Below are 14,209 nucleotides of genomic sequence, written 5' to 3'. Positions count from 1 at the left end.
TTTTTTTTTTTTTTGAGAAGTTTTCCCTATAGGCACGTGTGCTTGCCAGACAGACAGAGAGAGACAGAGAGATAGAAAGCAAGAAATCACCCCCCAATGGGGGATGGCCACGCTGCAGTCCCTTCTCCTCCATTCTCCTCTCAGGATCTTGGGCACTTACACACACGCACGGCATGAGTTTAAGCCACCAGGTCTGGGACTCAAACCGTGGTCGACTACATGGGAGTCCAGCGACATAGCCATTACTCTAACTGCTGGTCCCATGCATTCTTCTATTACTTGGGAAGATATCCAGAGTGGGATTGCTGGATCAAATAAATGGTAGTTATATTTGTAGATCTTTAAGGAACCTCTATATTGTTTTCCACAGTGGTAGAACCAGTTTACATTCCTACCAATAGCGTAGGAGAGCTCCCCTTTCACCACAACCCTGCCAATACTTACCACTTTTTGTATTTTAATATTCACCATTCTAACAGGTGTTAGGTGATATTTCAATGTGGTTTTAATCTGCATCTCCCTTATGATGAGGGATGCTGAGCATCTCCACATATGCTTTTTGGCTGTTTGTATGTCTTCCTTAGGGAGATTTTTGTTCAGTTCATTTTCCCATCTTTTAATTGGGTTAATCATTTTTTTTTTTTTTTGGCCTGGTAAACTGGTGGAGATTCCTGTGTATTCTGGTTATCAGTCTGTTATCTGAGGCATAGTTTACAAAAAATATCCTCCCCTCTGAGGGTTGACGATTCACACTAATTACTGAGTCCTTTGATGTGCAGAAATTTCTTAATCTGATATAGTCCCACTTGTCTGTTTTCAAGATTATTGCCCAAGCTTTGAGAGTCTTATTTAAGAAGTCTTTGCCTACCCCAATGTCTCCCAGAGTTTCCCCAGTGTTTTCCACCAGTAATTTTATAGTTGGAGGTCTTAGATTCAGATCTTTGATCCATTTTGAGTTCAACTTTGTTAATGGTGAAATATGGCAATTCAGTTTCATCTTTTTGCAGGTGGATACTCAGTTTTCCGGCCTCATTTCCCACTGGATAGACTGATATCCTTTGTCAAAAATAAGTTTGGTATAAGTTTTGCAGTTTATTTCTGGGGTCTTTATTATTTTCCATTGGTCCACCTGTCTGTTTTTTTTTCCAATACCATTTTAATTATCACAGCTTATAATATATTTTGGGGTGAGGGAGTGAGATGTCGCCCAATCCACTTTTCTTCTGTGGGGTTGCTTTGGCAATACAAGGTCTTTTATGATTCCAGACAAATTCTATGATTGTAGTTTTTAGATCTGTGAAGAATGTCTCTGGTATTTTGATTGGAATTTTGTTAAATATATAGAATAATTTGGGTAGAGTTGCCATTTTGATTATATTAATGCTTCCAATCCAGGAACTTGGGATGTCCTTCCAGTTTTTTGTGTCATTTTCAATATCTTTTTAAAGATTTTTATAGTTTTTCTTTGTAAAGATCTTTGACTTCCTTAGTTAGGTTTATCCCTAGATATCTTAGACATTTCATGGCTATGGTAAAAGGGATTCCTTTCTTCAGAACTACCTTATTCAATGTATTGTTCATATATAGAAATACTATAGATTTTTGGATGTTGATTTTATATCCTGATACTTTATTGTATTCATTTATAACTTCAAGAAGTTTTTTTCATGGAAATCTTTGGGTCTTCTAAGTATACCATCATGTCATCTGCAAGTTATTTTCAGCTCTTCTTTGCCTATCTGAATGCCTTTCATATTATTCTATTTTCTGATTGCATTGGCTAAGACTTCCAACACTGTACTGAAAAGAAGTGGAGAAAGTGGGCAACTTTGTCTAGTACCAGTTTTTAGTAAAAAAGCTTTTTAGCTTTTCCCCATTCAGTATAATGTTATAGGTTTTTCATATATGGCTTTTATTGTGTTGAGAAATGACCCTTCTATACCTATATCAATCTTGCTGAGCATCTTAAAAATGAAGGTATATTGTATTTTGTTAAATGCTTTCTCTGCATCGATTGTAATGAACATAAAGTTTTTATCTTTCTTTATGTTAATATGGTTTATTATATTTATGGTCTTGCATATGTTGAACCACGCTTGCATCCCTAGAATAAAGCTTACCTGGTCATGATTAATAATCTTTTTCTATACGCTGTTGCATTTCATTTGCAAGTATCTTGAGAGTTTTTGCATCTATATTCATCAGAGGTATTGGTCTGTAGTTTTCTTTTTTTGTCATATCTTTTATTATTTTGGGAATGAGGATGATGGAGGCTTCATAAAATAAATTTGGGAGGTTTCCTTCTTTTTAAATCTTTAGAAATAGTTTGAGTAGAATGGGGGTTAATTCTTCCTCAAAAGTTTTGTAGAATTCAGAGGTGAAGCCATGAGGACCTGGTTTTTTCCTTGTTGAGAGGTTATTTATTACTGATTCAATCCTATGGCTTGTTATGGGTCTATTTGGGTTTTCTATGTCCTCATGATTCAACCTTGTTGTCTGTTTCATTTGATTTATCTGGTTTCTTTCTTCTTCTTTATTAGTCTAGCTAATGGTATGCCAATTTTGTTAATATTTTCAAAGAACCAGCTTTTGCTTTCATTTATTTTCTGTATAGTTTGTTTATTTTCTATTTCATTTATTTCTGCACTCAAATCTTTATTATTTCATTTCACCTGGCATTTTTGTTGTTTTTCCAATTCCCTGAGGCATGATAGATTGTCTACTAGCCTCCTTTCCATCTTTTTCTTATGCACACTAGTTGCTATGAATTCCCTCTTAGGACTGCTTTTATGATGTCCCATAGATTATGGAAACTCATGTGCTTATTATAATTTCCATAAAGTTTTTGATTTCAGACTTAATTTCTTTGGTGGTTAAGAAGTCACTCAGAAGTAGGTTGTTTAGTTTCCATGTGTTTGTGTGTTTTTGAGGATGTTTCTTGAAATTAGTATCAAGTTTAATTCCATCATGGTCAGAGAAGATGCTAGATATAGTTTCTATGCCTTTGAATCTGTAAAGGCTTGATTTGTGTCCTATCATATGGTCAATCTTTGAAAAGGTTCCAAGCCAGGGCAAGAAAAATGTGTATTTTGTGGTCTTATGGTGGGAAGTTCTATAGATGTCTGTCACACCCATTTGATTTATAGTAACATTTAGGTCCTGTAGCTCTGCATCATTTTTATCTAGATGATATGTCTAAAGGAGATAATGGGGTGTTGATATCCCTAACAATTATAGTGTTGCAACATATCTCACCTTTTAGCTCTAGCAGTCTTTCTTTCATATTTTAGGTGCTCCTGAGTTGAGTGCATAGATATTTATAAGCATTTTGTCTTCTTGATAAATTAGCCCATTTACTACTCTATATAATGCCCTTCTTTGTCTCTTCTTACAGTTTTTGTCTTAAAGTCTATTTTGTCTGACATGAGTATCACAATTTCAGCTGTTTTTTTTTTTTTTTCATTTCTTTTTGCATGGAATATCTTTTTCCAGCCCTTTGCTTTTAGTCTAAGTATGTCTTTATCCATAAAATGTGTTTCTTTCTTTCTTTTTTTTTTTTTTTTTTGAGAGGTTTTTCGCTATAGGGCGCGTGCGCTCACCAGACAGACAGAGACAGAGAGACAGAAAGCGAGAAATCACCCCCCAGGGGGGATGGCCACGCCGCAATCCCTTCTCCTCCATTCTCCTCTCGGGATCTTGGGCACACACGCACATGAGTTTTAAGCCACCGGGTCCGGGATGCGAACCGCGGTTGACTACGTGGGAGTCCAGCGACATAGCCATTACGCTAACTGCTGGTTCCCTAAAGTGTGTTTCTTGTAGGCCACAGACAGAGGGTTTATGTTTTTTAATCCAGCCAGCCAGTCTGTGTCTCTTGATTGGAGAATTTAATCCATTAACGTTCAATGTTATTATCAATATTTCCCAACATGTTCCTATAATTAAGTTTTTTTTTTTTTCCCCTCTTATATCTGTCTGTCTGGCTTTTTAGTTTTGCTGGTATAGTACTCACTTCAGAACCTCTTAAAGAGCTGGTCTATAGTTGGTAAATTCTTTCAGGTTTTGTTTATCTGAGAACGCTTTTATCTTTTTTTTCCCATATGAAGGATAATCTTGCCTGGTATAGTATTCTTGGTTGAAACTGTTTTTCATTTAACACTTTGACTATATTTCCCCATTCTTTCCTTGCCTGCATTGTTTCTGATGAGAGGTCCTATATCAGTCCAATGGGATAAACTTTGTAGGTAACCTGATGTTTCTCTTTTGCCGATCTTAGTATCTTGTCCTTGTCTGTGATTTTGGCCAAACAGGCTATGATATGCCTTGGAGAGGATCTTCTTGGGTTGATTTTATTTGGGTTCCTATGTATTTCTTGGGTCTGGATATTTGAACACCTCTCTAGGTTCAGAAAGTTTTCTTCCAGGATTTCACAGAATAAATTATCAATGCCTATATTATTTTCTTCCTCTTCTAGGATACCAATTATCCTGTTGTTTGGGTGCTTGGTGGTATCTAGTATTTCTCACATATTATCCTCATTTTTTTTCTTGGTTTTCTCATTTTTTAAAATAATTTCTTCTGAGTGATCTAATCTACTTTTAATACTTTTGAGGGAGGTTTTAATTTCCTGTATCATATTCTTCATCTCTGAGAATGATTGATTCTTTTCTATGGTGGCTATATTTTCTTTCAAATTGTGAAAGGACTACCTCATATCCTGGAGTTTGTAGTCTCTTTTCTCTTGCATCTCATTTAGTTTGGTCACTATAAATATTGTGAATTGTTTATCTGACATTTCCACAAGTTCCACTGTATTGTCTATAGGGGATGAGAAGTTGATGTTTTCCCTTGGGGGAGAAACATTTTGATGATTGCTCATAATTCTTGTGCCTCTGTGCTTGGTTTCTAGATATCTGATGAGCTATACATTTCTTCCTAAATTAGTCAAGGTATCTCCAAGCATTCAAAGGTGTGCAGGAGTAGGCAATTTGCAATCTCTCTTCTGCTCTGCCTCCCCATTGCTAAACAGCACCTTGCACTGTCGTCATTGGTCCTGGGTGACACAAAATACTCCCTGTTTCTAGAGAACAGGTGCATGTGAAACTGAGCCACTGACCTTCAACTCAGTAACAAAGAAGAGATCACGCAGTGCGTGTTGCGTCCATGCTACACAAAACACCAAAGTCCTGAGGGTTCAAGGGCAAGCTAGGGAGAGGATGAGCCACAGGTCCCAGCCACTAAGTCCTCCAATCACAGGTGGCCTGCCATCTGGTAAGGCCCTTTGCTGGAACAGGTGTCCGGATTGGGTTTGGAGGGGTTCAAATTTGTCTCAAAATCCAAGCAACAAATCTGGGAGTCCAAAGACGAGTGGAGGAGGGATAAGCCACAGGTACAAACAGTTGAGCCCTCCAGCTGCAGGCATCCTGCCATCCAGCAAGGCCCTTTGCTAGAACAGGTGTTGCTATTATTTCTTTTAATAAAATCTCTCCTTTTTTCTTCTGAAATGGTGATAATGCAAAATTTAGCTGTCTTGATGGTTTCTTGTAAGTCCTGTAGACTTTCTTTTATTCTTTTTTCTTTTTTCTCCTTTGACTAAATATTTTCAAATGAACTGTCAAGTTTACAGATTCTTCCTTCTACTTGTTCAAATCTCCTGCTGATGCTATTGCATTTTTCACTTCACTCACTGTATTCTTTAGATCCAGAGGTCTGTTTTTTTTCTTTTGTAGTGATTTCTATCACTGTATTAGACTTCTTGTTTTGTTAAAGTATTGAGTTGTGTTCTCTTTTAAATCACTTAGCGTTTTAAAAATTATTTTGAACTCTTTTTCATATAATTTATAGATCTTCATTTCTTTTGGGTTGGTTACTGAAAAATTGTGTTCCACTGATGGTGTCATGTTTCTTTGTTTTATTGTGTGTGGTTTTTTGTTGTTTTGTGTTTATGTCTTCTATTTCAATGGAGTCTCTTCCAGACTTTACAGGACTGGTTTTGGTGGGGAAACAACTTCAACCACAGCTAGGCCTCAGCTAGGTAAGGTATGGTAGTTTTGGTTCTGGAAAAGGTATATCAGCTTAGTTTCTGTGCAGCTCTATCAGCTAAGGTCAGCATCAGCAAAGACTGCAGGGATCCTCACTGGTCAAGGCTATTGGTAGTTGAAGGTTGTGAGGGCTATTAGGGTTTTCAGTAGCAATGAATGCTGGAATCTTCCTCATCTCTTCTTCCCTATAGTGAAAGTCATACCTAATCCCTCTTGGTGCCAGGTCCAGCTTGCAAGCATGACTGTGGTGGCAAGAACATCAGTGCCTGATGTGCAGTGCCCATGGAGAAGGAATGTCGCCAAGGTCTGGAGCATGGGTATGTGTACAGGGACTTCAGCTCTGCAGTCTGAGATAGCAATAGCACTCTTGCCCAAGGTGTAGGTGCTCTACTGCAGCAGTAGTAAGAGTCTGTGACCTGGGTGCTTTTAGAGCACCAAGGAAATGAGATCCAAAGTGTGATGGAATGCATGGCTATAATAGTTCCAGGGTCTGAGGTGGGGTGCTCCCAGGTGTCTGTGGCTCTGGTGTACTTGTGTGAACATTTGCCCTAGGATCTAGAATACAGAGCATAGCATGTGAATGTTTACTGTTGCTTTAAAGTCTGTAGTCTATTGTGCTTGCTACAGCAGTGGGTCCTGTGTCTGCAGTGCCAGCAGTTATGGAACACCTATGGAGTTGGAGTCTATAGTGCAAACATGTGCAGGGTAACAATTGCTCTAGGATCCAGGTTGTGGGTTGGCTCACTGTAGTGGTGGCTTTAGTGTATAGGTGTGGACATTCACACTGCTGCAACAGATCTAGGGTTTGGAGTGATTCCATAGTATGTGGCATGCATGGGTTTGGAAGGGATGAAAGCCCTGGTCCTGGGACAGCACGATAGTGTTTTCTTATTAGGATGGAAACATAGCAGTATCTCCTTTCTCAGGGCATCTTCAACACGAATTGTTGTTGGCTACCTCAGTGGCAAAAACCATGAGTCCTTTGTGAAGCAGGCTTCCACTATTTGTGTTAATGAAAACTAAAGGGACATCCTCCGTGAAGGTTGCAGGTATATCCAACTGATGCAGTGGTTGTTGTCCTCAATAGCAAAGGCTGCTGTGGTTCTCTGCAGGGTACATTGCTAGAGACCACAGTGGTCAATTCTGATAGTGCCCATCTTTCTTTGTTTCTAGCAGTCTCCAGATATCTCATGTATGCCATTTCCTCAGTGATCATTACTGTGCAGTTTTTCTATTTTTTTTTTGAGAGGTTTTTACTATAGAGCGTGTGCACTTGCTAGAAAGACAGAGAGAGACAGAGAGACAGAAAGCGAGAAATCACTCTCCAGGGGGGATGGCCACACCCAGAAAAGGGTTACTGTCTCTACTCCACCATCTTTGTCTCGTCACTTTTTTTTTTAATCCCTCTTCTTTTTTATTTTTAAAGAATTAGTGTTTTTAATTATATTATTATTTTTTAATTTGTACAGAGCATGTGTGCTCACCAGAAAGAAAAAAGAAATAGAGAGAGAGAGAAAGGCACCAGGTCCAGGACTTGAACCAAGGTTAGATATGTGGGAGTCCAGTACTTCAACCACCACATTACCTATGTGCTCATATCCCTCATCTTATAAGGACACCAGTCATATTCATTTAAGATCTAGCCATATAACCTCATTTAACTTTAATTACTTCTTTATCTCCAAATACAGTCATAGTCTTAGGTGTACTAGGGGTTAGGACTTCACTCAAAATATGAAATTTGGAGGAAACACAATTCAGTCCATAACAGATTCATAGAAAATCTTTTTGCTCTTCCCACATTTTTTATTATAGTATCTTTGTATGAACGCCGTGGTCATCCTTTTTTTTTTTTCTTGTATTTGAATTAGTTGGATTTTTCTTATTTTTAAATCCAACTACCTAAACCCATAGCTAAATATTCTAGGATGGAGCTTTACTTCTTTTTATTCTTTTCATCCTAGCACTTCCACCTACTAACACACACAAAATAATTTTAAAAAGCTTTTACTTAATTAGCAACTGACTATTCTGTGAGGAACTTAATTAGTTCTAGAACTTATACTACCTAATATTTGCTCAAAAATGTAATATCTCAAAAGCAGCTTAAAATGTTAGTCTTCCAAATATAGTATGTATATGGTATGACTTTTTTTATGCAGTAACTCAATTTTATACAATACTTCCACTAATTATAAAATTATTTAGCTTCCAAAGCTAACAATTCACTAATTTAAAAATAACAAAAATTTCAGAAGAAAGGAAATAATAATTATTAATAATATATGCTTTATACATAGGCATCTACATGGCATGTTTTGTAAAACATAAGAGCTGTCATTTCTTGGACTGAAGCCTACAAAATAGTGCAATCAAAAAATTTAAATTATATATGTATACCTGACAACCAAAGGAAAATGTTGTTTCCTAGATCTTCTTTAAATTCATCGTTAAAGAGGATACTAGATTCTGGAAATGCTTCCTGGAATGTTGCATAGATAGCTTGTGCCAAACAATCAGGATACACCTTCCAAAATAGAGTCAGATTAATTTTATATTTTATATAATATATCTAAACTACCAAATAAATTAATATTTAGTTTGTAAAATATATTTTACCTTTTTCTTATGGCTTGTTTTTTGCTCATTTTATTATATCTTTGTACCTTTAATTAATGGAAAAGATCAAAGGAGAATTGAAATCAAGGAATTTTAACTGTTGGTACTTTGGCAAAATAATTTAATTTGGATAAAGAATAAATTTAATAATTAAGATAAAATTTGATGATCTATTTAACCTTCATCCATTAACTTCATTTAAGCTTATTTTTATTTTTTATTTTTTTAAATCAGGGGAAAGTGCGAACGCAGTCTCCCACTACCACAAATTATGCAGTCGAGTTTCCCACATTTGGGGAAATCGCAGGGGTCAGCACATCTGGAATGCAATGGATAAGCCTCGCCCTGGGAAAACCACCTTCGTGATCATGGTATCTCCCCTGCCAGGTAAGTATCATTTAAGCTTATTAATACTATCCTCTTTTAGAAAGTGATGCATTATAATCAAAAGAATGTTTTTAAATAATTGTAGCTTATTTAGGTGAATTTATATGTAATAACTATTGTTTAAATATATATGTATATATGTATATATATATATGCATATATAGAGGGATGGCCATGCCACAATCCCTTCTCTTCCATTCTCTTCTCAGGGTTTTGAGCACGCATGCACACATGCCTGGCATGAGTTTTAAGTCGCTAGGTCCAGGACTCAAACAGCAAACAGTAATCTACAATATGGGAGTCCAGCAACGTAACCATTATGCATCTGCTGGTTCCAAGTATTGTTTAAATAGTAAAGCCATGACCAGCCATCAACAATTATGCAGCACTAATAGGGTTTTAGCATTCACATCCTTAACCTATTAAATTTCTTTCAGGGAATGACTAAACATAAAAATGTACCATATTTTTATATTAGAGACAAGTTCATATTATTGTTTTGGTATTCAGCATGCATATAAGTATTTACAACCACACATTAGGCCTTTTATTATGTAATTTTTTTTTAATTGGAAGAGCCCTTACAGGTCACTGGAACTGCAAATGTTACCTTACATGGCAAAAAGGCTTTGCAGATTTTGATCTGAGGAGATTATTTGGGGATTATCTCACAGGCTCTAAATGTAATCACAAGTGTCTTTATTGAGGAAGGTTGAAGAACTTTGACTATAGAAAACAAGAAGGCAATGTGAGAGCAGAAACGGTAATTATAGTGATGCAACCACAAGGCAAGGAATACTGGCAGCCACCAGTAACTAGAAGAGGCAAGAAATGGATTCTCTCTTGGGGCTTCCTAAAGAAATCAACACTGTAGACAGCTTGAGTTTTAGCCCTATAAGACTCATTTTGCAGTTCTGGAATCCCAAACAAAGATAATGCATTTCTGTTGTTTTAAGACACTATGCTGGTGATAAGCAGCAATAGGAAACAAATGTGTCCAGTCATGCTCAAATCTGCTAGTAAGTGATGGTATTCTTTTAAGATTTAAATTAATACCTATCGAAAGACACATTCACCCAAGAAAGTATTTGGACCATAACACGACTGTACACCAGAGAATGGGGAAAATGCAATAATCCCATTTCCTTCTTTGTCTTCATTAAACAGATCTCTCTTTTTTTTTTTTTAAGTTTATTTATTTCATCCATGAGAGAGAGGAGCAGGGAGACAGAGACAGAGACAGACAGGTAGCTCAACAGAGTCCTCACATTGTCATTTACTCCCAGCCGTAGACAGCCAGGTTCACAGGCGTATGGACAAGCACACATACGCCTTGCATACAGAGAGAGACCCTGGAGCGCAAACCTGGGACCTTCCCATGTGGCCTCAGCATTGCAGAATGTTGTGTTACCATTACACCACTTTCTGGCCCATGTTGAACAGGCTCTTATCCTTGTTTTAAGGGCCATGCATTAAATTATGTTTCATTCTATCATGTGGGTAGGCGAGGCGCACTTAGTAAATATATATTACTATAAAAAATTGAAAACATGAACTAGCTGAAAGAATACGGGTAGGAAAAATAGCTGTTTTTGCCATCTCTAGAAAATTTAATTGCAAAATCCCTAACCATTAACTTTTTCCTGCAAATAAGAAAATATGATTTCAATATTAGCAGATAAAATCTTAGTCTATCTTTCAGAACACCAGTTTTCCACAGACAACAATTTAAGAATTTAATCTACCTCTTCATTTCATAGACAACTAACTGTGGACCTGAGGAGCTGAGTGGCTGGCCAAGACCATCCAGATAATTAGTACAATAGCAGAATCCAGACATGAAGTCAAGTCTTCTTATTCCTAGTGCACTACTGGTTTCCCTCTATCACATTTTATATATATTTGTAAGTAGAATAGATCATGTTTGAATATAAATATTTGGCAAATAATATGCTTGTTTATATTTTGTGAAGGACACTTAACTTTTTATATTAGGTCTGTTTTACCCAGGAAAACATTTACAAACTCCAAAATACAATACGTATTTCTGATTAGTAGACTGTCAGTGCAACAAAGTATTTAAATATGATGTGTTTTGAAAATTTAGACGTTAAACTTTAAATCACCTAGTGAAGTTCATACATTCTTCATTTCACATTACTCAAGAATAATATTTTAAACAAATATATTCATTAGCTAGCATAACAATGGAAAAGCAAAACAAGCATCTGATTCACAATTTTATGCATTGTACTTTCATATAATCCTCGATGGCATTACATAAACTTGTCAGGTCCTCTTAAATGTATCAAAAGATCTATTATAAAGTAAAAGAAAAATGATAAATAATTTTGCAGGTAAATAAAAAAATTCCAAGAACATATATAGGACAAATCAATAGTTCTCAATTATTATGCAAAAAAAATGCCAGTTATACTAGGGAGATTCTGTAAGCCTTTGAAGTGGGGCAATACAATATTGAAGGATAGGAGGTGGCAGAAGCATAACTTTTAAAATATTAGCACTACTTTTTCTCATCAGACAATTTTACTTTCAGAAGTAACAAAATATTTTCTCACATGTGTTTAAATAGTATAACTAATTTTTTTCTATTTCATTCACTACAAAGAGAATAACTTAATTTCTATACCTGAAAGAATGCATCCTTTCGACTTAGAGGTATGCTCATGAAAAGTGCCACATAGCTTTCTGAAATTCTGTCAAATAAACGATCTTGATTTTCTCTATCAGGCTTAAAAAGTAAAACATATATGAAATTAAAGTCAATATTACAATTTAAAATTGAGATTTGTTTGTAGAATATACTTTTAAATATTCTTTATTTTATTTATTTATTTTTTTTACTTTTAAATATTCTTAAAGGACAGGTCAGTTGGTATAATTGAATGAGTTTTTGCAACATACAGAACTGAATCCACATACTGTCTCTGTCATTAGGTGTGTTATCCAGACATGTTAAGTACCAGTATTGTTATCTGCCAAATGCAGGTAGGCCAGGTAAGTAATATATACATACCTTAAAGGAGTATAGTAAAATTACATAAAGAGAGAGATTGTGTTTTGTTTATTTGGAACTGTTGGCACCGTGCCTGCACACAGAAAGCATGCAAACAGCTGATGAATTAATGGAAATTCTTACACAGTAGCTGCTATGCAGAAGGCAGTAAATGACTCACTTACCTTCTACTCTTCCATAATAATTCTAACTCTTTCATTATCAGTTACTCAGTGTGAAATTAAAGCCACTTCTAGAACAATACAGCCATAGCCCAAACTAGTAAAACTTTAACATGATTGTTAAACTAGAAATAAAGTAAATATGTTGTAAGAAGGAAGAAATCTATATATAATAATAATGTCAATATTATAGTAAATTCTAATGTAGCACCCTACATTCTTATTCTATGAAGCAATGAAGAGACTAATTATAGTCCAAATCCATTAATTAATCAATAAAGATGAATTAAAATGTTACAATTAATCTATGATGCGAGTTGTAAAAATATAGGTTGGGATTACTGACTTCTTGTAATAAAAATCCAAATTTATCAATTTTAGTGGTGGTTTTCTATAATTAGCCAGAATTAGCTGAGATTTATAGATACATAGAATCTTAGACCTAAAATGAAGTTAGACATGATATAGTTTAAGACCCTCTGCTGACTGCACCTGTGCTCAGAAAAGTTAAGTGAACTACGTAAGATTATCTAGTTAAGTAATCTAGAGTCAGACTAGAATCCAGGTTTCCTAAATCCTAATAAAACTCTCATACCTGTTTAATAAGTTTATGAAAATTGATAAGTAGCAAAATTAATAATGTTGATGTTATTAGCAATTCTTGATCACTTGTGTTATGGGCAGTGGTTCTACGAAAGTCGTGTAAGAACCAATAAAATTAAATGTACAGAATTTACTGAAGAAAGTTAGTATATTCCAAATACACAATCTACACTTAACCCACACGAGGAAAAGAAATTTATACAGAACAGAATATTATAGGAGATATCTTTAATCCATATGATTAATCTTGTATCTAGACCATTTATGAGAGTACTTGAAAATGCTCGTGGAGGGCCAGCTGGTAGTGTGGTGGTTAAGGAGGCTGGATCCCACATGGTTTGAGATGGCCACATCCTGCATGGTTTGAGTACACCGGCCCTGTGGCTTGATATACACACCAGGTGCAAGTGTGGCAAGGCCAAAATCCTGACAGAAAGGAAAAATATAGAAGGGATTCAGTGTGAGCATCCCCTAGGGGTGAGGGGAAGGGAAGCATTTTCTCACTTTCTCTCTCTCTGGTGAGTATATGTGCCCTCCAGCAAGTAAATAAATAAATAGATAAATAAAAAGTTTGTGGAAAATGGAACTGTACAAATTTACTTTGGTGCCAGAATATTTTTTAAATTACAGTTTTTTTGTAATGCCCATTTTCCACAAACTTTTAAAAGACATCCCTCAGGATGTGTCACCTCCACAAGAGAGAAGCAAAATGATAGGGTTGTATTTTTTTGTAAATGTTCCATTCTTGAAATTGTATCATGCATCTGTGGAGCAACTGGGTAACCAATGTTTCCATTAGATAAACTTTTTTTATTCATTCATTTTTTTTAAGACCAAGCTATTTAACATACATTGAATTATATTATTCTTATATTCCAGGAATAAACTCCATTGGTCAACATGTACAATCTTTTCACTATGCTGCTGAATTTAGTTTGCTAGTATTTTGCTGAAGATTTTTTTTTTTTTGAGAGGTGCTTTTTTTTTTTTTTTTTTTTCTTTTTTGCTACAGGGCGGGTGCACTCACCAGATAGAGAAAGACAGAGAGAAAGCGAGAAATCACCCCCAGGGGGGATGGCCACACCGCAATCCCTGCTCCTCCATTCTCCTCTTGGGATATTGGGCGCGCATGCACACGCGCCCCGCATGAGTTTAAGTCACCAGGTCCCAGACGCAAACCCACAATCAACTAGGTGGGAGTCCAGCGACATAGCCATTACACAACTGCTGGTCCCATTGCTGAAGATTTTTACATCAGTATTCATTATAAGAGATACTGGTCTGTGGTTTTTGTTCTGTTTTGTTTGTCTTGCAGTATATTTGTCTCACTTTAGTGTCAGGGAGGGTAATGCTTTCTAACG

General features: G+C 36.0%; 1 protein-coding gene and 1 non-coding gene across 3 annotated transcripts in view; both read right to left on the bottom strand.

Moving 5' to 3' along the window:
- FAM227B (family with sequence similarity 227 member B) overlaps positions 1 to 14,209 on the bottom strand; it is a 207,039-nt gene that overhangs the window by 158,147 nt on the left and 34,683 nt on the right. For both annotated transcript variants that reach the window (XM_006168774.2, XM_006168775.2), the window contains exons 9-10: positions 11,698 to 11,799; positions 8,442 to 8,568 (exon numbers count right to left, since the gene is read on the bottom strand). In XM_006168774.2, the coding sequence (XP_006168836.1) occupies positions 8,442 to 8,568; positions 11,698 to 11,799 (229 nt within the window). The remainder of the gene's footprint in view (positions 1 to 8,441; positions 8,569 to 11,697; positions 11,800 to 14,209) is intronic.
- Positions 8,892 to 9,055, bottom strand: LOC114006199 (U1 spliceosomal RNA). The gene has a single exon (XR_003547951.1). It is a non-coding gene; the product is annotated as a U1 spliceosomal RNA (small nuclear RNA).

This window comes from Tupaia chinensis, unplaced genomic scaffold (genome assembly GCF_000334495.1).
Source record: "Tupaia chinensis unplaced genomic scaffold, TupChi_1.0 Scaffold146140_1, whole genome shotgun sequence".
In the NCBI taxonomy this organism is placed as follows: domain Eukaryota; kingdom Metazoa; phylum Chordata; class Mammalia; order Scandentia; family Tupaiidae; genus Tupaia; species Tupaia belangeri.
The sequence above is the reverse complement of the archived record's forward strand: the minus strand, read 5'-3'. Positions and strand labels throughout refer to the sequence as shown.